General features: G+C 34.9%; 1 protein-coding gene across 1 annotated transcript; it reads left to right on the forward strand.

The window, feature by feature from the left end:
- Positions 1-24,206: 24,206 nt before the first annotated feature.
- LOC131042547 (antimicrobial peptide 1-like) lies at positions 24,207-24,527 on the forward strand. The gene has a single exon (XM_057975864.1). It carries the CDS (start codon positions 24,207-24,209, stop codon positions 24,525-24,527), a length of 321 nt encoding a protein of 106 aa, XP_057831847.1.
- Positions 24,528-26,993: the final 2,466 nt, after the last annotated feature.

A 26,993-nucleotide genomic window follows, 5' to 3' on the forward strand; every position in this document is an offset into this window, starting at 1 on the left:
ACCTCATGGAGAATGAAACCATGACCCAATTTTATGATGCATATCAACCTTTTCTCCATCCATCACCTCTCTTACAAAAAACATATGATTCTATGGGTCAATGAGCTTGATTAGTGTGTCCATCTTCTCTCCATTCTATTCTCCATATTATGTAGTAATGGACACCTAGACATACTATAATGAGTGAAAAATTAGGGTTTCACCAATTAATATAGTAAAACCATTCATTTTTTCTCAGTTAGCATCACATCATGGAAATATGTCATTTGACAGATATACCCTTGAAACATCTAGATTCTGATTAGATTCCAGGTGTTTTAAATGTGCCTCTTCTTTCCATCTAAATTGAATTGATTTAATTAAAGATGCTAAAATTAGGGAAAATGTGTAGATATTGAAGCAATAATGCATAAATAGTGAGCTAAAATTACCACATGAAGCCACAAACTTGGATCTAAGAAATAGAAGAAATTTTGGATCTATTCCTAGTCTAATCTCGACCTAAATTATCAAGACCTTGGTGGTGGTTTCTTTGTTCCTCCAAACAATTCACTTTCCAAAAGGGAACCTATTTGTCTCTATGAATTATGTACCTATTTCTAAAAACAATATAAAGGGGAAATGCTTGGGAATAGGGGTTTTCCTTAGGTCAAAACCTAATTTTGGAATCAACCATGAAATAGAATTGAAATGTCAAAAATGTCTAAAACACTAATTATATAACTTTTAATGAAGCTTTTTGTGTCTTCATGAGGAATTAGGGTTTCATGTAGATAGAATTTATAAAGAATAGAACATGAATGCCATCTCTAATTCTTGAATCATGACTTCACTATTTCTCCAATACTTGAAATAAGATTGATTGCTTGCTCACTTAAATTTTTCAACATGAACTAAAACAGGATCTAGGATCCTTTTCAAATCATATTAGAATTGTGAGCCTCCACAATGGGCCTTTTTTTAGAGGACCATGACATTGGGAGTCACAGTCCTAGACATCACAGTCCTATGATCTTAGGGAGAGAAATGTAGATTATGGAAATTTGGGTGAAATGCATGGTGTCAGTAGAATTAGGGCTTCAAATAGGCCTCATAGTACAAATGCCAATGTGAGGGCCCAAATGGGGATAAAATTGTAAGATATTACAATTGAGGATGCTATATTTATCCCACAATTTATTAGGAGTGTGAGACTTTTTTGTTGATTGTTTAAAATAGGGACTTTTTCATTGTAATGGCATAATGGTTGGAGTTTTCAGAGAAGAATAATGAAGAACATTTGATCTAGACTTTTGTTTATTTTTTTGATTATTCTTTGTTATATTGATTATGTTTTAACTGTCTACATCAAGAGGCCTCCAAAAGAGCGATCAAAGTGTAGAGGCCCTAAATATTGGATCTACTATTGGTTTCACATTTGGAAATAATTATATTGTAGGATGATCTCTAAAAAATATATTATATAATAGAGCACAAATGGGCTTAAAATTATGTATAAGGGAAGCCACACTAAATTAAGTGCAAAATTAGAGTATGAAATTATTTAGGGTAAAAAAATAATGATAGTATTTTTGGAACTCATTAATATTTTTGTCTTCAAGCTAGTGGCCCTTGTATTTTTGAATTGCAATCCACTCTTAGATGGATAAGAAATTGATGTCACTAGGGTCACTTGTGCAAATTTATGTGCCATCTATATCTTTGACAATGATGAATTTTCCATTTGTTCAATACTTGATTATCATTTAATTATAATTATTAGCAACACTAATGTAAATTGTTGTCTTCTTGATCCTTCTCATCATCTAGATTTTAGAGGAGATTATTCATTCATTATTCTATTGTACTCTTTTTCAAATAGTTTTCTATGTGTTATTCCTTGTATCCTCATTAGGCCATTTTTTGTTGAGAACTATCCTTTTCACTTTTACACATAATTTTATTTCAACCCAATTTTCACCAAGGGTGGGGCATGTTGGTGCAATCTATATTTATAGAGGCACACTATTTTTAGCTTAATCTTACCTATGGCTTCTTGGAGATATTTTTAGTTTCTAGTTATAGATTAGGTCTTTCAATTCTCTTTTCTACAAAAGAAATATCTTTTTTCCTTTTATTCATTCATTCTATACTCTTTTCTCTTAAGAATTACATTAAATCTTCGTTAGTACTCTTATTTGATCACAATTTTTTTGTTTGATGTTTGATCTTATAAATGTGTTTTTTTTGTAAACTTTGAAAAACCTTTATAGTCTCATACCAATTGTATATGTCTTAAGGTTGCTTGACATCCATATTGATATATGTTAAAATTTAAATTTAGAAGAATCAACTTTTTAAAAATTTATATTATAAATATTAATATTAAATTACTATACATATAGATTTGATAAAAACTAAATAATTATATTAATATTAATGTTACAGATTATAACATCAATCCATAACGTTTCTACAAAAGAGAGGTTAAGATTCAAGCTAGGAGGAAAATAGAAATAACTATTCCTAGATTTAACAAAATAATCTACAACATGTCCACATGGTATTAGTTTGAAAGACAAATGAGTGAGTCAATAAACAAATTAAATCACCAAAAAATAATATTGATAAATTAATAATGAAATTATATTAATTAAATTAATATAATTATTTAGTTTTTATTGTAAAAACATAAATATTCACACATTACTAGGATAATGAACATATTTGACTTATACACTCTACCAAAATTGTTTTTAAACTTGTCCAATGAATGCACCATTTCATATGTGGCCAGCTATAGTTAATTCTTTAGTTGAAACAAATTTTGGAATTGGTTGTAAAATTTGATATTTGATCTTGTACGCCACAAAAATCATAAGTACTGATCTAAAATATTTCATTATCCCCATTTAGTGTTTAAATTCTAGCTGTACGCATCAATAAAATAATACAAATAGTGAATATAAATAAATAAAATGTTTAAAAAATTTAGAGTTTAAGGGAATCCTAATAAAGAAAAGGATTTACTTATTTATCTCTTTTAATTGAAATAGGGGTTGTTTATTGCATGGATGGAGCATTGTGCTTAATTGGACTGAGTTTATGGTGGATGCTGAGTTGCTGAATATTTTCTTTTAACAATTTAATTCAAAAGCAGTAAGCTTACCAATGATGGAGTCAATGGTTACCTTGGTTTTGTCAATTGACTTTAGCTCCTGATGGCTACAACTCGGATAGCATACACTGGTAGCAGGGTTATCAACACCTTACTAACTACTATGGCATCATCCATTTTACCACCATCTCTTTTATCATTTGACCATATTTTTGGATATTCTCACCTTCAGCGATCTGCATGTCATCAAAATTCCCTCTTAGACTTTCTTCCTTGGCAATCTTCACATGTTCATCACCACTGTAAATCTCTTCAAGTTTCTTCCATACCTCATGTGTAGTCTCGAGACCATGAACATCAACATATTTTACATTAGACAAAGAACTGATAATAGCCTCTAGTGCTTGGTTGTTTTCTTATTTCTCTTTCTTCTCATCATCAGTCATAATACCACTAGGTGCAATGTATTGAGTATTAACATGTTCTCGGTATTGATTTCCAAGACTCTTGATATAAATTTTCCTTCTGTCACTCAATATCTTGTAGTTTTCTCTTTTAAACTTTGGACCTTCCTTGTTCACCATGTTCAACAAGATCTTTACCTCAAGTTGTTAGGCTTAGACATCAGAGGACCTGAGAAGCGCTCTAATACCAATTGATGGTATGATGAAAGAATAAGGATCTGGTCAACTACTGAGAGGGAGGGGTAAATCAATAGATAGAAAAACTGAATAACTTTCATCTTACTTAGAAATAGTCTCTCAATTAAACTTTGAAACTAACAAGTTAAACCACTAAACTTAAAAAAATGCAATATATCTGTCAGAATAAAATTGTCAAGATAAACTAGTTGAGTATTTCAATAGTTAACAGTAAACAACTTGAAAATTCTCAATCATCCAAATAGTTTTACTTGCATACATAAAATCTTATTTTAGATTGATACCAGTTGACATAAATTATAAAAGTGATTCAAGTAGTTAAACAATTCAATCATAGAAACATAACCACAAAAACATTCACCACTTGACACAATATTTTAACATGGAAACCCAAATGGGAAAAACCATGGTGAGATGAGACTCACAAGATAACTATCTGAACTCTTCTGAAGTTTGCATTGTTAGGAGCCAAGCCTATTAAAGCTTTTACAAAAAGTTATGTTAAGAAGAGATCCTGTTAGGGACCACCCAGTTAAGGGATTGACTATAATGACTTATTAGATGCAATACCTCGTGAGGAGTAACCTTTGTAAAGGATTTAGAATCCAAACTAATGGATCACCTAGTTAGAGGATTTGAATAACACAAATCTTGTTAGAGCTTACCCAGTTAGGGGATTTTATTGTTGTAATTGTTATAAAACAATGATGGTTTATTGATCTATTTAAATAGCACTTCACTCGGTTGTTCAGGTCCTTTTCATGCTCTTATCTTATTTTACTCAAACTATAGATACATCATCTAGTTTGGCAACCTCACACTCAATTCAACTTTGCCAACACGCCTCAACAAAAACAACTCATCAACCTTATAAATAAATCAATTAGGTTGGTTACACCAAAAAAACCTAATTCTCTCATAGAGATTACAAACAAGTCGGTTTAGGTATGACCATTGGATTAAAAAATAAACTGTGCACATCATTTAAGAAAGCCTTGACCACTCCTGATCACTGCTTCATCGAACTCAATAACTCATCACGCGCTTTGCATTACATGAAATATACTTTCTCATTTCCAAGATAAAAATAATTAACTCAATGTACCCAACTCTCTCCTTCATACAATATGCATACATTTCATAATCATTACCACTCATCATCAGATCATAAACCTATATAACCAATTCACTAGTCTTAATTGATTAGTGTTTATCAAAACAACAAGGAGGGTTTACCGGTTGAATTCTCCAATTCTTAGCAATACCAGTTCACTCCACAAACTTACCAACCAATTACAGTTCCTTTCACTTAGCTCTTTCTACCGGTTACAAAATGACATTATATCAATATCATTATTACCGGTTAATTGACATCAATAAAAACATAACAAATCATTAATGCAATTTTCATGCTAATGCCAACATACATGTTCTTCTATTAGACAAGGGAAGTTGATACTTACTGAAAAGATCACCCCATAAAATGAGAGCACCATTTATAATAATATCTTTAAAATGACATATACCTTTGTTGGCCCATTTCTTGGCCACACACCCTTTAGTGAGTACAAGGGGTTTTCCATTGTGGGTTAAGATCCACCAAATTAATCTTTACCCACAAACTTGGTTATCCTGGCTAATCCAATTATTATCAATATTAATCCTAATGCTCTCCCAACCCTTCCAAATAGATTTTAAGACAATAGAGCCTACAGTAGAGATTGAGAAATTACCAGGTATAAGGTCACTAATAGGAAGGAATCTCCAGGATTTAGCCTTCTTGGGAACACACAGTCTGATGTTGTTCCAAATGAGAACTTTCCAAGGTTCGTTGCCTTCCAGTACATGGAAGATCCATTTAGTAGCAAGTGAAATCCCTTGCACTTTACGATCCTTAAGTCCCAGCCCTCCAATAGCCTTATCCATACAACACCACTCCCATTTGACTGAGTGTGCTTTTTTGTGTCCTCTACCACCCGACCATAACAATTCCCTGATAATCTTCTACAACTTATTGATTTGATAATTACTAAACATCCACACACAGTCATGGTAGATACTATAACATGACAAAATATTTTTACAAACTTGTACTCTCCCAGCAAGTGAGAGGTAGTGTTTATTCTAATTTGTAAGCTTGGCTTCAATCTTGCCCTTAATCCACAATGACATATCTTGAAGACAAGGAAAGATTGTGAAAAGAATGCCTAGGTATTTGACAATTGTGTTAGGCCCTCCCTATTGAAAACCATAGGTGGAAAGCTAGTTTGGTGGTCACTCAAACCAACTAACAAAAGCATATTTGTCTTGGGAAATTCTTGACCCCCTGAAGCATCACTAAACAAGGTGAGCTTGGTAGATAAAGAACTCATATTTTCATTTGATAGCTCAAGGAATATTGCAGTGTCATCCACAAAATTGAATGTTAAGAAATTCAGACTTATCTAGAAGGGAGATCCCTCTAACTTTAGGGGAGAGAGAGTTATCCCTAAGAAGGTAATACAGAGCATCTGAGGCTATCACAAAGAGGGTAGGGGAAAGAGGGCACCCTTTCCTAATGGACATAGTAGGCTTGAAGGGCTAAGAGATAGAACCAATAACTTCAATCCAGGCATGTGCATCCTTAAGGAGAACCTAGACATATTGCCAAAAAACATTAGGGAAACCAAAATATTTAATCATCATGGAAATAAAATTCCATTCAATCATGTCGTACACCTTCTCAAAGTATAGTAGAAACATGGCCACATTTTGATCTGAAAGTTTAGCCTACTCCATACCCTCCTAGCTGGTAATGAGGTTCTTCAAGATGTATCTCCCTTTAAAAAAATTGGTCTGTCTAGCAATAATAAACCTAGGTAGGATATTTTCCAGTCTAATAGCAAGTATCTTCATAAGAATATTATAAGATACATTAAGGAGTGTAATAGGACACCAATTATCGATAAGATCTTTGTCCCATTCTTTAGCGATAAGTTTGATAAGGCCTCTATTAATGTCAGCACCTAGTGACCTAGTCAAAGTAGCTTCCCTGTACACCTCAAGCAAGTCATTTGCAATCTAACTAATGTTAGCCTTTTAAAATTCAATGGTAAGACCATCTGGCCCAAAGGACTTATCATTATACAGATATTTGATGGCTCTTTTGATTTCCTCAACCAAAAATGGTCTACTAAGAGTCTGGCCTTCTTCAAGTGACAAAATCTTGGGGACAAGAGACTGACACTTGTCTCTAGCAAGCTTGTATGAAGGAGAATCTTCTGAGGAGAAAATCATCTTGTAGAAACTAAGGAATTCTGCTGTGATATCTTCTTCTTCAGAAACTTCCCTGTCATCCACCCAAAGCTTGTCTATCTTCTCTCTGATCTTCTTCGGCTTCAATAGGTTGAAGAAGAACTTAGACCCTTTATCTCCTTGAGACAACCATTGCATTCTAGTCCAAGTCCTAGGTCCAATGGCTCTTACAATCTGCATTCTTCTCAGCTTATCTCTAGCCACCGCCACCAAGTGAGTAAGATGTGAATTGTTGGGATCATTTTGAATGTCCTCCTCTTCCTTATGCAGATTAAAAGAGAGAATAATCTCCATATGTCTAGTATCCTTGGCCTTCTTCTTGCCAATGGTACTAAGAAACTTCTTCCAACTAGACACTGAGGTGTTCCACCTAGAAATATTAGAAATAGCTTGAGAATTCTAGTTATTGAACAATCTCACAATATGGATAGTAGACAAAACATATTGATCTTGTAGTAGTTTATTATTAAGAATAAATTTGCCATCGTCTTTGCTGCCAACCTTGATAGCTCATCTGAAGACAATATTGGCAAAAAAGGGGAGGTGGTCAAATAGGTAAGATAGCCTCACAACCACCAGGAACCCATGGTGATCTGAGATAAAGAAGAAGGCATCGTTATTGGTGTAGAATCTATCCAATCTAGAGAAAATCCTACTCCCACCTTTTTGGTAATTGCACAAGGTAAACTAGATTCCTTTGTAACATTGTTTTAAGTCATCCAAAAGATCAAAACTTCTATTGATACCTTTCAGTCTTTCCCAATGTAGCTTCTCTTCCCATCTCCATTCAACATTGGCTCCCCCTAGCTTATCATCCTTATGTTGAACCATGTTAAAATCTCCCCCCAAGATCAACAAGATATCTAGTAGGGATGCGAGCCATTGAAAGAGGTCAAATCTATCCCTATAGTCATTAGGAGCATAAATAGTGCAAAGCCCAAAGGTGGAATCACTATCCATAAAGGTGACCCATATAGCCCTATTGCTGGGGGAGATCTATGAGGAAAGGATAGAATGACTCCTCTTGGGGTTCATAAGAATAGCAGCCCCCTCTTTGCCTTTCTCATGGTTAGTGGAATATCTAAGAGCATCTCTCGACACAAAATTAAGATTGATCTCCAATGAGAAATTAGTGGCTTTAAGTTCTTGCAACAAGGAAAAGTCCAAATACTTGAATTGTTTAAACATCGTTCTCACTACAGATTTCCTATCGAGGGACTCCAACACTTGGATATTCCAAGATAAGCACTTCATGGTAACAAATCAATTAGTTATCATTTTTGTTAGCTTTAAGGCTGCTAAAACACTTGGGGAAGGTGGAATTCCATTTGCAATTTTTATGCAGTAGGGAGTTCTTATTCTTAGAGCCTAGGGGTCTTCCTTGTCTTCCTTCTAGTGACAACTTCAGCCTCAAAAATCTCCTCATCTGGATTACCTTTGTCCCTAATCCCTTTACCACTAGTGACCAAAAAGTTAGATCTCAACTCAGCCTGAATCTCAGTCTTATGAATGTCTACTAAGGAGACTTCCTCAGGGGTATGATTCTCATAAAAACCTAACACAAAAGGGTAATTAGGCTTGGTATTGTCAATCATTGCTTAGGCCAGGAAAACCTAATAGAAGACACTATCATCATCATCAAGGGAATTAGATCTCATAGGGATAGATCCCAAAGAGACTATGGTTTGAGAGGGAGGGGGGAAATCTCCATCTCCGTGGGGATCCCCAAAGCTAGTCCACACTATGGTTGAGTCTATCAAATTAGACAAGACCTAAAACTTATAAGAGTTAGGAGTAGATGTAGGATCACTAGGGGAGAGGAGGTTACATCCCTCCTTATAAAATCCCAGTTTCCTTGATCAATCCATTCAAATTACTTAATAATAGACTTAACATGAGAATCCTTATCAGAATCATTCATTAATAAAACCTCAGGTGGAGGCCTAATAGCATTATCATCCATGGGGGCCTTGATAGAGCATGGCTTCTCTTTCCCTCTAGCCCTTATTTTATACAATACAAATTGTTGTGCATTTTTCCTCTTAGACCTCTTATTCTTTCTAGAAATCACCTGAAAGCCAAAGCACTCGACTCCTTCCATTTGAGAGATGGCAGCAAAAACAACTGAATGGGGGGAGGGTGGGCTAACATTAAAGGAGAAAAAAATGGAGTCTTTTTCAATAACAAGGGCATTCACAGGTTGTTCTTTCGGAATACTAGCCACAATAATATTAATGGCCTTTCTGAGAGAATCCAAATTATCTAAAATAGGAGGGGTTCCTTCATGCTTAGCAGCTGAATTATGGGTAGTAACATCACCTAACTTGGAAACAGTCTTGGAAGGGTTAATACCATTTCTTCTCTTTGTCGCAAGGATAGGGCACAATCTTCTAATGTGACCTTCATGTCTAGATAGAAAGCAAGAGTTTAGGCCTCCTAGGGTTTGGATAACACATGTGAATGTGTCACCTTGGAGTTTAATCTCAATAAATCTTGGAATATCAATGCTAGAGATAATGGAGAATAGGACTCTGGCATCTAGGTGAGGGACAAGATTCAATGAGTTATCAACACTAATCACTCTACCAATGGAGTCCAAAATTTGGGGAATAGAATGCCAAAATATGGGAGGCAAGTTCTTAATCAAGAGCCAAAATCTCTTCACTAGTAGCATCAAAAGACCATTAAGGGCCCTAAGAGTGGTTTTATGAACGATCGAGAACTGTCTTTGGAGGACATCCAGCTGTGTCTTATTATCACTGAAAAAATAATAAATAAACCTTTCTAAATCATTCTATAGAAAGAGAATTTAAACCCTAATCTTTTATTCAAAACATTTTTCATCCAATCATCTAAAAACTTTCTAGTTGGACATTTATCAATATCAGTAGTAGCAAAGAAAATGGAGATATCTTGAAGCCTAATATTTTTCATTTCAATAACCTTGGCCATAGGGTCATTATGAAATACATAAAAGGTATAAAGAGGCGAGGAAGGGCCCTTACCTTGTCTTGCATCTCTACCATTGCACCTAGAAGAAGAATAACTTACTAGGTCAAACTTAACCTCGAGGGGGACTTGCACAGAATCACCAAGAGTGGTATCCCTAAAGGACTTGCCAATAAGACCTTCTGCCACCAAACTCAGGGGCATTGGCCATGCCGAATTAATGCCCACCCCACTTGAATCTTCACCCATCGGACATTTAGTACGAGAGACTTTTCACATGTCTACAATCAAGCCAAGTGGAGGAAAAAAACCAAGTAGAATAAATGCAGAAAAGAAAGGATCACAACAATAAAAGTTAAAAAAATCCAAAGAAGTGATACCACTATGGAGGAATCCTTACCACCTTCTCCACACGTAGGGGGAAGATCCCAACACCCAACACAGTCATCCACATCAATCCCTATTTTCTAAAGACAATGTCATTGGTATGAGAAGAACCGACAATAGTTTTCAAAGGATCTTCTTGTAATTTTTGTATATGTTGTCTTTTTTCATTACCGATACAATCGCGCAGACTCAAGCAAGTGTAGAAAATAGTGAAGTGTGGTAGATTCTCAAATCGCAAAGACCAAAGAGTCTGGAATAAAGTCCTATGCAATCCTTCAATTTGGCCAATAACAATGGCCTGTTTACTATCGATGAGTTTGTTCAAATGAACGGTAGACCATAAATTGGAAGCTTTTTAGCATCAAAACACTCAAGTGCTGCAATGGAGATATCACTATGGTGTGATTTATATACAATGATATTGGATGTGCTTTTGTTGATGAAAAATCTTTATATTTATTGCAGATTGTTGTATATAGACCCTTGAGCTATCTCTTTTCCTTTAATTGCATATAAATTCACCACCAACCATGCTCATCAAACAAGGGTCAGATTGCTCAAAACAAGCATTGATGTCAAACCTAGAAAATGCACAAATCAAAAAATTAAGAATTTAGCAGGAATAATCAACCAACGGGACATGATCTTTAGCAACTTATGTGTCAACTGATCCTTCAAACCCTTGTTATAGGCCAATCAATCTCCTATTTTACATATAGATTTGATAAGAACTAGATAATTATATTAATGTTCATACTAGAGATTATAACTTCAATACTTAATATTTATAGAGAAATCTAGGTTAAGATTCAAGCTAAGATGAAAATAGAGATAAATATTCCTATATTTAACAAAATAATCCACATGTCCACATGGTAATATTCATAAATGATTGGAAAATAAATGAGTCAATGAACAAATTAAATAATAAAAATTAATATTAAAAATCGAACAATGAAATTATATTATATAATTTTAATATTTATTTTTTATATTTTAATAATTCTAATGTTTCTTACTCATATTGATATTTGTGTACTAATAATATTAATATTTAAATTATGTAAATAAGGTAAAGAGGAGTTCTAGTATGGTAGTGTATATGCTAAAAAAATGTTGAGACTTCTCAATACTGTGTTTTTTAATACATATTGTGTGTCTTGGTTTATCTATAGTAATATTGAATTATCATTAAGCCATTAAATTTAATCTAAAATGAATGTGCATTTTCTTTATATTTGTAGGTTAAATCCTTAGAATTTTGTGGGTGGTGCAATTGTTAGGTCTGTAAGTCAAATTTAAAACCCATTAAGCGAATGATGTTCTACATAAAATGTACCTCCTTTTAGATATGTTGCATCTATTATTTAATTGTTCATAGAAAATGTGATATCTTCATTATAGGATCCAATTTCCAGATATTATATTTAGGTTCATTATGAAAACAATTTCATTACACTTTAAGTAGAAAAAGTTTCAATACTTCTCACCAAAGAAATGATTGGGAATATCCTTTTTATGGATGCATTGATAGGGACATCAATGGAGATGTGTTGGATACCCTATAGCATATAATTGGTTTTCCAAAACTATTTGTAGTGTTAAGCTATGCTTCATAATATTATTTTTCAAGATGATAGTAATCCTAATTTGTTATGTCAGAAATGTGTATCTTTCTTACTAGAAGATGTAATGTAAATATTATCTTCCTGTTATAAAATATTGGTCACTAGTGTCTCCAAAAATATTTATTAGAAAAACTACTATTTACTATGATGCAAATGATCTACAAGTATTACAAATTGATTTTACATCAAAGTAAGCCTTAGGCAAGCAATGGACATCAAACTAGACCCAACGTGTTCTTTTAAAGGGAGCATGTTAGTTTACTAGAAAATTTAACATTTTATTTCTCTTTAATTTATTATAATTAAAATATATAAGAAGAAACAAAAGAGAGGTAGTATTAGAAAAATGGAGAAAAAATATATACAAAGAGGGTAGGGGCAAGAGGGCACCCTTTCCTAATAGACCTACTAAGCTTGAAGGGGTGAGAGATAGAACCAGTAACTTCAATCCGAGCATGTGCATCCTTAAGGAGAACATGAACATATAGGAAAAAAACCTTAGGGAAACCAAAAGATTTAAGCATCATGGAGTAGAGGTTCAGTGCAAATTGAAGAGTGAACACACTTTCCATTTTGAGAGCCTGGTAATGAGGTTCTTCAGGATGTATCTCGCTTTAAAAGAACCAGTCAATGTGGCACAAATAAACCTAGGTAGGATATTTTCTAGTCTAATAGAAAGCATCTTCACAAGAATCTTATAAGATATATTAAGGAACGCAATAGGATGCCAATTATTGATAAGATCTTTGTCCCATTCTTTAGGGATAAGTTTGATAAGGTCTCTATTAATATCAGCACCCAGTGACCCTGTCATAGTAGCTTCCTTGTACACCTCAAGCAAGTCATCTGCAATCTAATTAATGTTAGCCTTGTAGAATTAAATGGTAAGCCCATCTGACCCAGGGGTCTTATCATTATGCAGAGAGTTGATGGCTCTTTTTATTTCCTCATCTGAAAATGGTCTACTAAGAGTCTAGCCTTCTTCAAGTGATTAAATCTTGGGGACAAGAGATTGACACTTGTCTCTCACAAGAATGTATGAAGGAGAATCTTTTGAGGAGAAAAAAATCTTGTAGAAGCTAAGGAATTCTGCCATGATATCTTCTTCTTCAAATACTTCCTTGTCATCCACTCACAACTTGTCTATCTTCTCTCTGATCTGCTTGTCCTTCGGTAGGTTGAAGGATAACTTAGACCCTATATCTTCTTCAGACAACCATTTCATCCTAGCCCTAGTCCTGGCTTCAATGCCTCTTACATGCTGCATTCTACTAAGCTTATTCTAACCACCACCACCAAGTGAGTAAGATGTTAATTGTTGGGATTATTTTGAATGTCCTCCTCTTCGTTATGCAGATTACAAGAGAGGATAAGCTCCACCTATCTAGTATCCTTGGCCTTCTTTTTGCAAATGATACTAAGAACCTTCTTCCAACTAGACACCGAGATGTTCCACCTAGAAATATTGGAAATAGCTTGAGAATTCCAGTTATTGAATAATCTCACAATATGGATAGTAGCCAAAACATATTGATCTTGTAGTAATTTACTGTAAGAATGAATTTTCTATGATCATTGCTGCCAACCTTGATAGATCTCCTGAGGACAATATTGGCAAAAATGGGGTGGTGGGTAGATAGGAAAGATGACCTCACAACCACTGGGCACCCTTGCTGACCCAAGAAAAAGGAGAAGGCATCCTTATTGGTGTAGAATCTATCCAATCTAGAGAAAATCCTACTCCTACCTTTTTGGTAATCGCACCAGGTAAACCAGATTCCTTTGTAAGATTGTTTTAGGTCATCCAAGGGATCAAAAAGTCTATTGATACCTTTCAATGTTTCCAAATGTACCTTCTCTCCCCATCTCCATTCAACAATGGCTTCCCCTAGCTTATCATCCTTGTGTTCAACCATGTTAAAATCTGCCCCCAAGATCCACAAGATATCTCGTAGGGATGCAAGCCATTTCCAGAGGTCAAATCTATCCCTATAGTCATTGGGAGCATACATAGTGCAAAGCGAAAATGTGGAATCACCATCCATAAAGGTGACCCATATAGCACTATTGCTTAGGGAGATCCCTAAGAAAAGGATAGAATTACTCCACTTGGGGTTGATAAGAATAGTAGCCCCCCCTGTACCTTTCTCATTCTTAGTGCAAAATCTAATAGAATCTCTCCACACAAAATTAAGATTGATCTCCAATGAGAAGCTAGTGGCTTTAACTTCTTGCAACAAGGAAAATTCCAAATCCTTGTGTTGGTTAAACATCCTTCTCACCACATATTTCAAAGGGGACTCTAACCCTTGGATATTCCAAGATAAGCACTTCATGGTAACGAATCATTTTTTTATCATTCTTGTCAGCTTTAAGGCTGCTAAAACACATGGGGAAGGTGAAATTCCAGTTGGAATTTTTCTGCAGTAGAGAGTTCTCATTCTTAGAGCATAGGGGCCTCCCTTTCTTCCTTCTATTGATGACTTCAGCCTCATAAATCTCCTCATCTGGATTACCTTTATCCCTAATCTCTTCACCACTAGTGACCAAAAAGTTGGATCTCAACTCAGGTTAAATCTAAAACTCATGAATGTCTACTAAGTACACTTCCTCAGGCATATCATTCTCATAAAAACCTAACTCAAAAGGGTAATTTTTCCTAGAATTGTCAATCATTGGTTCAACCTGGATAACCTAATAGAAGACATTGTCATCCTCAACAAGGGAATTAGATTTCATAGGGACAAAGCCCAAAGAGAAAATGGTTTCAGAGGGAGGGGGAAAATCTCCATCCTCTTGGGGATCCCCAAAGCTAGTCTATACTATGGTTGAGTCAGTCAAATTAGACAAGACCTTAAACTTATTAGAGTTAGGAGTAGATGTAGGATCACTAGGGAGAGAGGAGGTTACATCCCTCCTTCTAAAATCCCAGTTTCCTCGATTAATCCCTTCAAAATACTTAATAATAAAATTAGCATGAGAATCCTTATCAAAATCATTGATTAATAAAACCTTAGGTGGAGGCCTCCTAGCATCATCATCCATGGGGGCCTCGACAGAGCATGGCTTCTCTTTCCCTCTAGCCCTTATTTTATACAATGCTAATTGTTGTAAATTTTTCGTCTTAGACCTCTTATTCATTCTAGAAACCACCTGAAAGATAGATCCCTCGACTCCCTCCATTTGAGAGATGGCAGCAGAAATAACCGAATGGGGGGGTCGGCATTAAAGGATTAAAAAATGGAGCCTTTTTCAATAACAGTGGGGTACACAGGTTTTTCTTTCAGAAAACTAGCCACAACAATATTAATGGCCTTTCTAAGAGAATCCAATCTATGAAAAACAGGAGGGGTTCCTTCAGTCTTATTGGCCGAATTAGGGGTAGCAACATCACCAGATTTGGAAATGGTCTTAGAAGGGTTAATACCATTTCTTGTCTTCATCACAGGATAGGGCACAATCTTCTAATGTGGGATTCACCTCTACATAGAAAGAAAGAGTTCAGGCCTCCTAGGGTTTGGATAACACATGTGAATGTGTTATCTTGGAGTTTAATCTCAATAAATATCCAAATATCAATGCTAGAGTTAATAGAGAACAGGACCCTCACATCTAGGTGGGGTATAAGATTCAATGAGTGATCAACCCTAATCAATCTGTCGATGGAGTCCAATATTTTGGGAATTAAATTGAGAAAGATCGGAGGCAAGTTCTCAATCAAGATCCAGCAAGGGCAAGAGACAGCCAAAATACAAAAAATGTATAAAGAAGCGAGGAAGGGCCCTTACATTGTCCTACATCTCCGCCATCGCACCTAGAGGAAGAAGAACTTACAAGGTCAAACTTAGCCTCGAGGGGGACTTGCACAAAATTGCCAAGAGTGGCATCACTGAAGGACTTGCCAATAATACCTTCTTCCACCAAAATTGAGGCCATTGGTTGGGCCGATGTAATGTCAACTCCAGTTGAATCCTCACCCATCGAGCATTTAGTATGGAGGACTCTTCACATGTCTACAATCAATCCAAGTGGAGAGAAAAAACCAAGCAGAATAAATGTAGAAAATAAAGGATCGCAACAATAAAAGTTGAAAAAAGCCAAGAAGTAGTACCACTATGGAGGAGGACTTACGACCTCCTCCAGATGCAGGGGGAAGACTCCAACGCCCAACATAGTCGTCCACGTCATACCCTATTTTCTGAAGACAATGTCAATGGTATGAGAAGAACCGACAACAGTTTTCAAAGGCTCTTCTTGTAATTTTTGTATATGTTTCCCTTTTTCATTACTAATACAATCACGCAGACTAAAGCAAGCACAAAAAATAGTGAAGTGTGTGGTAGATTCTCAAATTGCAAAGACCAGAGAGTCTGAAAAAAAGTCCTCTGCAATCTTTCAATCTAGCCAATAACAATGGCCTGATTACTATCAATGAGTTTTTTCTTATGAATAGTAGACCATAAACTAGAATCTTTTTAGCATCAAAACCCTCAAGTGCTACAATGGAGATATTAGTATGGTGCGATTTATATATAGTGACATTAGATATGCTTTTGTTGATGAAAACTCTTCATATTTAATGTAGATTGTTGTATATAGACCTTTGAACTATCTCTTTACCTTTAATTGCATATAAATTCACCACCCACCATGCTGATCAAACAAGGGTCAGATTGCTCAAATAGGCATCGATGTCAAACCTAGAAAATGCACAGATCGAAAAATTAAGCATGTAGCAAGAACAATAGACCAATAGGATGCAATGTTTAGCAATTTCTGTGTCGACCAATCATTCAAACCCTTGTTGCAGACCAATGAATCTCCCGTTTTACATATAGATTTGAGAAGAACTAGATAATTATATTAATGTTCATACTAGAGATTATAACTTCAATACTTAATATTTATAGAGAAAACAAGGTTAAGGTTCAAGCTAAGAGGAAAATAGAGATAAATATTCCTATATTTAACAAAATAATCAACATATCAACATGGTAATATTGATAAATGATTGGAAAATAAATGAGTCAATGAACAAATTAAATAATGAAAAATTAATATTAATAATTGAACAATGGAATTATATTAAGTAATATTAATATTTAATTTTTATATTATCATAATTCTAATGTTTCTTAATCATATTGATATTTGTGTACTAATAATAATAATAATTAAATTATGTAATTAAGGTAAAGAGGAGTTCTAGTATGGTAGTGGATATGCTAAAAAAAATTGAGAATAGCTTTTTGTTTATTATTGTTACTTCTCAATAGTGTGTTTTTTAATAAATATTGTGTCTTTGTTTATCTACAGTAATATTGAATTCTCATTGAGCCATTAAGTTTTATCTAAAATTAATGTGTATTTTCTTTATATTTGTCTGTTAAATCTTTAGAATTTGGTGGGTGGTGCAATTGTTAGGTCTATAAGTCAAATTTAAAACCCATAAAGCAAATGATGTTCTACATACAATGTAACTCTTTCTAGATATGTTGCATCTATTATTTATTTGTGCATAAAAAATGTGATAACTTCATTATAGGATCCAATTTCCAGCTATTATATTTAGGTTCCTTATGAAAACAATTTCATTACACTTTAAGTAGAACAAGTTTCAATACTTCTTTCCTAAGAAATGATGGGGAATATCCTTTGTAGTGGATGCATTGTTAGGGACATCAATGGAGATGTGTTGGATACCCTATAGCATATAGTTGGTTTTCCCAAACTATTTGTAGTGTTAAGCTATGCTTGATCATATTATGTTTCAACATGATAGTAATTCTATTTTGTGATATTAGAAATGTGTATCTTTCTTACTAGAAGATGTAATGTAAGTAGTATCTTCTTGTCATAAAATATGGTTCACTAGTGTCTCCAAAAATATTTATTAGAAGAACTATTATTTATTATGATGCAACTGATCTACACATATTAAAAATTGATTTTAAATCAAAGTAAGTATTCAGAAAGAAATAGCCATCAAAATAGATCCATCTTGTTCTTTTAAGCAGAGCGTGTTAGTTTACTAGAAAATTTAACCTTTTACTTCTCTTAAATTTATTATAATTAAAATATATAAGAAGAAAAAAAGGAGAGATAGTATTAGAAAGATGGAGAAAAAATATATAAAAAGAGGGTAGGGGCAAGAGGGCACCCTTTCCTCATAGGCCTACTAAGCTTGAAGGCTTGAGAGATAGAAATATTAACTTCAATCTAGGCATGTGCATCCTTAAGGAGAACCTGAACATATTGGCAAAAACCTTAGGGAAACCAAAAGATCTAAGCATCATGGAAATAAAGTTCCATTCAGTCATGTCGTACGCCTTCTCAAAGTACAATAGAAATATAGCCACTTTTTGGTGTGAAAGTTTAACCCGCTCCATAGCCTCCCAGCTGGTAATGAGTTTCTTCAGGATGTATCTCCCTTTAAAAAAACCGGTCTGTGTGGCATAAATAAACCTAGGTGGGATATTTTCCAGTCTATTAGCAAGCATCTTCACAAGAATCTTATAAGATAAATTAATGAGTGTAATAGGACACCAATTATTGATAAGATCTTTGTCCCCTTCTTTAGAGATAAGTTTGATAAGGCCTCTATTAATGTCAGCACCCAATGACCCAGTCATAGTAGCTTCCTTGTCCACCTCAAGCAAGTCATCTGCAATCTAACTAATGTTAGCCTTTTAGAATTCAATGGTAAGCCCATTCGACCCAGGGACCTTATCATTATGCAGAGAGTTGGTGGCTCTTTTTATTTCCTCAATTGAAAATGGTCTACTAAGAGTCTGGCCTTCTTCAAGTGACAAAATATTAAGGACAAGAGACTAACACTTGTCTTCAAATAGTTCATTGCCATCCACCCATAACTTATCTATCTTCTCACTTATTTGCTTTTGCTTCACCAGGTTGATGAAGAACTTACACCCTTTATCTCCTTCAGACAACCATTGCATCCTAGCGCCCTAATCCTAGGTCCAATGGCTCTTACCTGCTGCATTCTTCTAAGCCTATCTCTAGCCACTGCCACCAAGTGAGTAAGATGTGAATTATTGGGACCATTTTGAATGTCCTCCTCTACCTTATGGAGATTACAAGAGAGGATAAGCTCCACCTATCTAGTATCCTTGGCCTTCTTCTTGCAAATGGTACTAAGAACCTTTTGCCAGCTAGACACCAAGGTGTTCCACCTATAAATATTAGAAATAGCTTGAGAATTCTAGTTATTGAATAATCTCACAATATGGATAGCACCCAAAAAATATTAATCTTGTAGTAATTTAGTGTTAAGAGTGAATTTGGCACCATCTTTGCTGTCAACCTTGATAGATCTCTTGAAGACAATATTGGCAAAAAGGGTGTGGTGGTCAGATAGGGAAGATGGCCTCACAACTGCTGGGCACCTTTGTTTATTCATGACAAAGGAGAAGGCATCCTATTGGCATAGAATCTATCCAATCTAGAGAAAATCCTACTCCCACCTTTTGGGTAATTGCACCAGGTAAACCAGATTCCTTTGTAAGATTATTTTAAGTCATCCAAGGGATCAAAAAGTTTATTGATACCTTTTTACTCTTTCCCAATGTAGCTTCTCTCCCCATCTCCATTCAACATTGGCTACCCCTAGCCTATCATCCTTGTGTTCAACCATGTTAAAATCTCCCCCCAAGATCCACGGGATATCTGGTAGGGATGCAAGCCATTTCCATAGGTCAAATCTATCCCTATAGTCATTGGGAGCATACACAGTGCAAAGCCCAAAGGTGGAATCACCATCCATAAAGGTGACCCATATAACACTATTTTTGGGGGAGATTCCCTATGAAAAGGATATAATTACTCCACTTGGGGTTGATAAGAATAGCAGGCCCCCCTTTTCCTTTCTCATGCTTAGTGCAAAATCTGAGAGCATCTCTTGACACAAAATTAAGATTGATCTTTGATGAGAAGCTAGTGGCTTTAACTTCTTGCAACAAGGAAAAGTCCAAATCCTTGTGTTGGTTAAACATCCTTCTCACCACATATTTCCTACCAAGGGACTCCAACCCTTGGATATTCCATGATAAGCACTTCATGGTAACGAATGATTTTTTTATCATTCTTGCCAACTTTAAGGTTGCTAAAACACTTGGGGAAGGTGGACTTCCAATTAGACTTTTTATGCAGCAAAGAGTTCTTAATCTTAGAGTATAGGGTCCTACTTGTCTTCCTTCTAGTGATGACTTTAGCCTTAGAAATATCCTCATCTGGATTAAATTTCTTCCTAATCCCTTCACAACTAGTGACCAAAAAGTTGGATCTCAACTCAGCCTCAATCTCAGACTCATGAATGTCTACTAAGGAGACTTCATCAGGGGTATCATTCTCATAAAAACCTAACTCAAAAGGGTAATTAGACCTAGTATTTTCAATCATTGGTTCAGTCAGGATAACCTAATAGAAGACATTGTCATCATCAACAAGGGAATTAGATTTCATAGGGACAGATCTCAAAGAGACAATGGTTTGAGAGGGAGGGGGGCAATCTCCATCCCTTTGGGGTTCCCAAAAGCAAATCTGTACTATGATTGAGTCAGTCAAATCAGACAAGACCTAAGACTTATTAGAGTTAGGAGTAGATGCAGGATCACTGGGGGGAGAACAGGTTATGTCCCTCCTTCTAAAATCCTAGTTTCCTTGATAAATTCCTTCAAAATACTTAATAATAGACTTAACATGAGATTTATTATCAGAATAATTCATTAATAAAACCTCAGGTGGAGGCCTACTAGCATCATTATCCATGAGGGCCTCGATAGAGCATGGCTTCTCTTTCCTTCTAGCCCTTATTTTATACAATGCTAATGGTTGTGTACTTTTCCTCTTAGAACCCTTTTTTTTTCTAGAAATCACCTGAAAGCCAAAGCCCTTGACTCCCTCCATTTAATAGATGGGTGCAAAAATAGGCGAATGGTAGGGGTTGGGTCAGCATTCAAGGAGAAAAAAATGGATCCTTTTTCAATAACAGGGGTGTTCACATGTTGTTCTTTTAGAAAACTAGCCAAAACAATATTAATGGCCTTTCTGAGAGAATCTAATTTATCTATAATAGGAGTGGTTCATTTAGGCTTAGCGATCTAATTAGGGGTAGAAAAATCACCCGACTTGGAAACAGTCTTGGAAGGGTTAATACCATTTCTTCTCTTCGTTGCAAGGATAGGGCACAATCTCCTGATGTGGCCTTCATGTCTACATAGAAAGCAGGAGTTCTAATGTGGTCTTCACGTCTACTTGAGGCCATTCGTTGGGCCAAATTAATTCCCACCCCACTTGAATGCTCACCCATCAGGCATTTAGTACAGAGGATTCTTGACACGTCTACAATCAAGCCAAGTGGAGGAAAAAAACCAAGCAGAATAAATGCAGAAAAAGAAGAATCACAACAATAAAAGTTGAAAAATCCAAGAAGTGATACCACCATGGAAGAGGCGTTACCACCTCCAACACATGTAGGGGGAAGACCCCAATGCCCAACATAGTCATCCATGTCAAACCCTATTTTTTTGAAGACAATGTCATTGGTATGAGAAGAACCGGCAATAGTTTTCAAAGGCTCTTCTTGTAATTTTTGTATATATTTCCCTTTTTCATTACTAATACAATCGTCCAGACTCAAGGAAGTGCAGAAAATAGTGAAGTGTGTGGTAGATTCTCAAATTGCAAAGACCAGAGAGTCTAAAACAAAGCCCTCTGCAATTCTTCAATCTAGCCAATAACAATGGCCTGATTACTATCAATGAGTTTGTTCAGATGAATGATAGACCATAAAATGGAATCTTTTTAGCATCAAAACCCTCAAGTGCTACAATGGAGATATCAGTATGGTGCAATTTATATATAGTGATATTCGATGTGCTTTTGTTGATGAAACCTCTTCATATTTATTGCAGATTGTTGTATATAGACCTTTGAACTATCTCTTTGCCTTTAATTGCTTATAAATTCACCACCAACCATGCTAATCAAAGGGGGGCCAGATTGCTCAAAATAGGCATCGATGTCGAACCTAGAAAATGCACAGATCGAAAAAATAAGAATTCAGCAGGAATAATCGACCAACAAGACGCGATCTTTAGCAATTTCTATGTCAACCGATCCTTCAAACCCTTGTTGCAGACTAATCAATCTCCCATTTTACACATAGATTTGATACGAACTACATAATTATATTAATGTTCATACTAGAGATTATAACTTCGATACTTAATATTTATAGAGAAACCTATGTTAACATTCAAGCTAAGAGGAAAATAGAGATAAATATTCCTATAACAAAATAATCCACATGTCCACATGGTAATATTGATAAATGATTAGAAAATAAATGGGTCAATGAACATCTTAAATAATAAAAAATTAATATTAATAATTGAACAATGAAATTATATTAAATAATATTAATATTTATTTTTCAATTATAATAATTCTAATGTTTCTTAATCATATTGATATTTGTGTACTAATAATAATAATTAAATTACGTAATTAAGTTAAAGAGGAGTTCTAGTATGGTAGTGGATATGCTAAAAAAAATTGAGAATAACTTTTTGTTTATTATTGTTACTTCTCAATAGTATGTTTTTTAATACATATTGTGCATCTTTGTTTATCTATAGTAATATTGAATTCTCATTGAGCCATTAAGTTTTATCTAAATTTAATGTGTATTTTCTTTATATTGGTATGTTAAATCATTAGAATTTTGTGGGTGGTGCAATTGCTAGGGTTGTAAGTCAAATTTAAAACCCATTAAGCAAATGATGTTCTACATACAATGTACCTCTTTTTAGATATGTTGCATCTATTATTCATTTGTGCATAGAAAATGTGATAACTTCATGTATAGGATCCAATTTCCAACTGTTATATTTGGGTTCGTTATGTAAACAATTTCATTACACTTTAAGTAGAACAAGTTTCAATACTTCTCGCCAAAGAAATGATGGGGAATATCCTTTGTAGTGGATGCATTGACATGGACATCAATGGAGATTTGTTGGATACCCTATAGCATATAGTTGGTTTTCCCAAACTATTTGTAGTGTTAAGCTATGCTTCATCATATTATGTTTCAACATGATAGTAATTCTATTTTGTGATGTTAGAAATGTGTAGCTTTTTTACTAGAAGATGTAATGTAAATAGTATCTTCTTGTCATAAAATATGGTTCACTAGTGTCTCAAAAAATATTTATTAGAAGAACTACTATTTATTATGATGCAAATGATCTACACGTATTAGAAATTGCTTTTAAATCAAAGTAAGTCTTAGGCAAGCAATGGCCATCAAAATAGATCCAACTTGTTCTTTTAAAGCGGGTGTGTCACTTTACTAGCACATTTAACATTTTATTTCTCTTTAATTTATTATAATTAAAATATATAAGAAGAAAAAAAAAAAGAGATGGCGTTAGAAAGATGGACAAAAAATATATACAAAGAAAGAGAAAAGGGATTAAATTCTGATCAACTTTTTGCATCAACAATCTAAAGGGGAACATATCCATAGCCATCTTTTTCAGAACTCATATCTCTATTTTTGTCACTTTATTTATCTTTTATGCCTTTATTTATCATCCAATGCCACCCTCTTCCTCTCTTTCCTTCTATCTCTTAAACTCTCCAAATCTCTTTATCTCCATAATCATCTCTTTATCTCTTTGTCTTCCTCTACCTCTTTGTCTATCTCTCTTAGAAAATATACTTGACAGCACATGAACATTGATCAAAACATAAAGCGTAGAAACCTTTTTTGACATGCCGTTCTTAAAATAAATATCTAATCCAATAAAAATATGACAACCATTAATGGTTGCAATAATGTCTATGACATTATTTGCTGGTGCGGCAAATATCCTCTTTGCTTCAAACAAGTTGCATGGGATAATATCTATGATGGAAGGTGCTGAAAAATAATTTAGCTCGCTAACAACGAAAACAATTTCTTAAAAAACATATTTCAGAATAAAAGGTACATAATTTTAAACGACAGCCTTGGAAACGCAGAACAACCCCTACTAAGCAACAACTCATCCAATTTCTTTCTGGTCCGGCAAAAATCCTACTCTTACTCTATATATACAATGCACAATTTCCTCTCCACCACATATAAATATTTGATCTGTCAAATACATGTTTAGTAACGTTATGGAGAAAATTAATGTTTCGAAGTTTATGGGAGTATTGCTTGCATGGCTCTTGATTTTAAAGCCTTGTGTGGGTAGCGCTTTTATTGCGATGCAAGGGCCTGGGTGTAAACTCCCGGCTCATGTTTTCTCGATCTGTGGTAATTGTTTTTCAATACCCACAGACTACCGCGCAGGATATTTTTTTCGATACGATGAGGGACAGCCTGTGTATCTTTATAATTCTGATACATGCGAGGGTACACCACATACTGTGCTTGCTGAATATACACAGGACTGCACTGGTTTTGGGTGGAATAATGTCTACATTGGGTGCCCATAATGTGTGGCCTAACAACTATTGCTATCCATGAATAAAGACACTGCTTTTGTGTGCCTGTCGTTGTGTCCAGTATAGCAGGAGTTGAGTCTGGGTTTTAATCTGGTGTGGTTTGTTTAATTTAGTAAGATTTGTATTTGGTCTTTATGATTGAGAACTATTCCTACAGTTAAATCTAGTAGGATTTGCATCTCGTCAATAAATTGATCCATAGGTTTTTAATGTTAAACCTGTGGAGTTTGTAATCGACCCTTCATTTCGTATGTATCCACCCATTAAAATTGAAGGCTTTGTTTACAGGACTGTTTAAGCCTTGAGTTTAATGGGTTCAAGTATTGTAATCGATCCTTCGTATCGTATTTATGTCACCTTTACAATTGAAGGTTCTGTTTACAGATAGAATTACTGGTTTGAGTGTTGTGTTTAATGCGTTCAAGTATTGAGATTTTGGGGAGCAGTTGGTTTTTTGTTTTGCTATTTTGATGTTTTGGTTTAGCATTCATTGTAGAATGTATTTAGCTGGTCATGATAGATCGATTTGGATGGATTTTTCTTTCACCCTTTAAACTTATATTTAACTATTAATCTTTTTGTTTCGGTCTTTTATAGAGAAAAAAAATAAAATTATTGACTTTTTTATTTTGAGATTGTATATTCAAAATTTAAAAGAGAATTTGTAAATAATTAATAATAATAATTTGTATTGGTTTCATATTGGTTTGGTGGTAGAGTAGATCCTTTCATATTTTTCTTTTATTTAGGTAAAAATTATTTTATTGATCAATATTATAAGTTTGGCTTGAGTAAGTTTTTATTCCACATATTAGAAATTCTATATCATCGAAATCATCTTGTTGGATCAATGCAGTATATAAGTTTTATTATATCAAATTCATTTATAGTTTAATACTTTTAAAATAATAATGCCATGTCATATCTGGCTTTTTCTTAATTGTTTCTATATATATATATTTTTTGATTAATCTCATTTCTAAAATTAGTTTTGATTACCTTTATATAGTTATATAATGGATCTAAGCCTTTCCTCTTACTAATCTAATCAAAAAATATATCTACCTAATGCAAATAAAAAACTCAACATTATTGAGCCCAAACACCAGACACCAAAAAACTAGCCTAGCCCATAAGCAAAAACAACCACTGTCTATATTGAACCCTTGAAAACTATCAGCTTCCAGCTAGATAAGATTAAACAGAAAAGACAAAACATGCTGAAAAGAAACAAGGGGATTTTGAAAGGCTTCCCTAACCTTAGACCTAGGTTTTAAGACAGTTCCCAGAACCACAAAAAAGGGTTTTGAAGTGGCTCCCTCAACCATCTTGGACTGAAATAGAGGCCTTAAAATAACAACATCTAAGCAGACAAACAATGACAAAAAATCCACCTCTATAGGAGAAGACAAAAGAGAGCTTGAAACCGTGGATCCATTAACCAGAAAATTATCTACCTCAAGAAAAACCAACCTCCCACAGCCTGATAAGATGGGTTTAGTCATAGCGTTCATAACCACTAGGGCGAAGCCAACAAGAAGAACAACTTCCAACTATAGAACAAATTCCATCAGATTAAGAAAAAAACCATCATACTTAGTTGGAACAAAGGGTTTTGGTAGACCCCCATAACCTCAAGATCCAGGAGAAAGATCTCCTCTAGAACCCCAATGGTCCAAAAAAAGGAAAATACCAGCCATCCACTAGCACAACCCAACCTCCATGGCAACACTCAAATCCACCTCTATAGGAGAGAAGCTATCTCTAGCACCGTCCTTCTTCGCCTCAGAATAAGGATGGGCCACCTCAATAAGGAAAGCTGGAGAAAACCTAGGCAATATAGAGAGGGTGTACCAACATAATCTACAAATAAAAATAAGACTAGGCTGAAGAGGACAACCCCTCAACAAAGCTTCAGCAAAGATTGAGTGAGTAGAAAATAGTCCCTCCCTTAGGGCCTTGAGCTAGAGTTCCTGAAAGAACATCTCCTCCCTGGCAGAAAAAAAAGTAGTAGCAGGCGAAAAATCCCTAAGGCCCAAAACATTAGAAGACCAAACCTCAACAAGGAATAGAGAACAAGAATAGAAAGGGGTTTTGCCCAACCTCGATATCATCCTAGGACACTTCAATGCAGGGAACCCCAAAAATGCTACGAGGAGCCATCATCACCACAGTCGACCAAATGGTCAAATGATTTTTGGCCGATGGTAGGCAAAGCGTGCCGAGAAAATACCATTGCCCCCAAAGCCTCACAACACCCTCTCCGATCAGAAACCCCCAACTACTCCACCAAGCCACTGAGTAGGGAAAGGGGGAAAGGGATGGCAACAAGATTGTGAAGGGTCCCACGACATCCTACCCACCATTCAATTTGCCTTCATCTTCTTCCCCTACAAAATTTATTGTATCCCTAGCCGCTCTTGCCCCTTGCGCATGCTCCATCCTACTCATAGGAAT

This window comes from Cryptomeria japonica, chromosome 5 (assembly GCF_030272615.1).
Source record: "Cryptomeria japonica chromosome 5, Sugi_1.0, whole genome shotgun sequence".
Classification (NCBI taxonomy): domain Eukaryota; kingdom Viridiplantae; phylum Streptophyta; class Pinopsida; order Cupressales; family Cupressaceae; genus Cryptomeria; species Cryptomeria japonica.

Excerpts from the sequence above, each read along its gene's own strand:
- LOC131042547 (XM_057975864.1), top strand. The coding sequence starts at position 24,207 with ATGGAGAAAATTAATGTTTCGAAGTTTATGGGAGTATTGCTTGCATGG.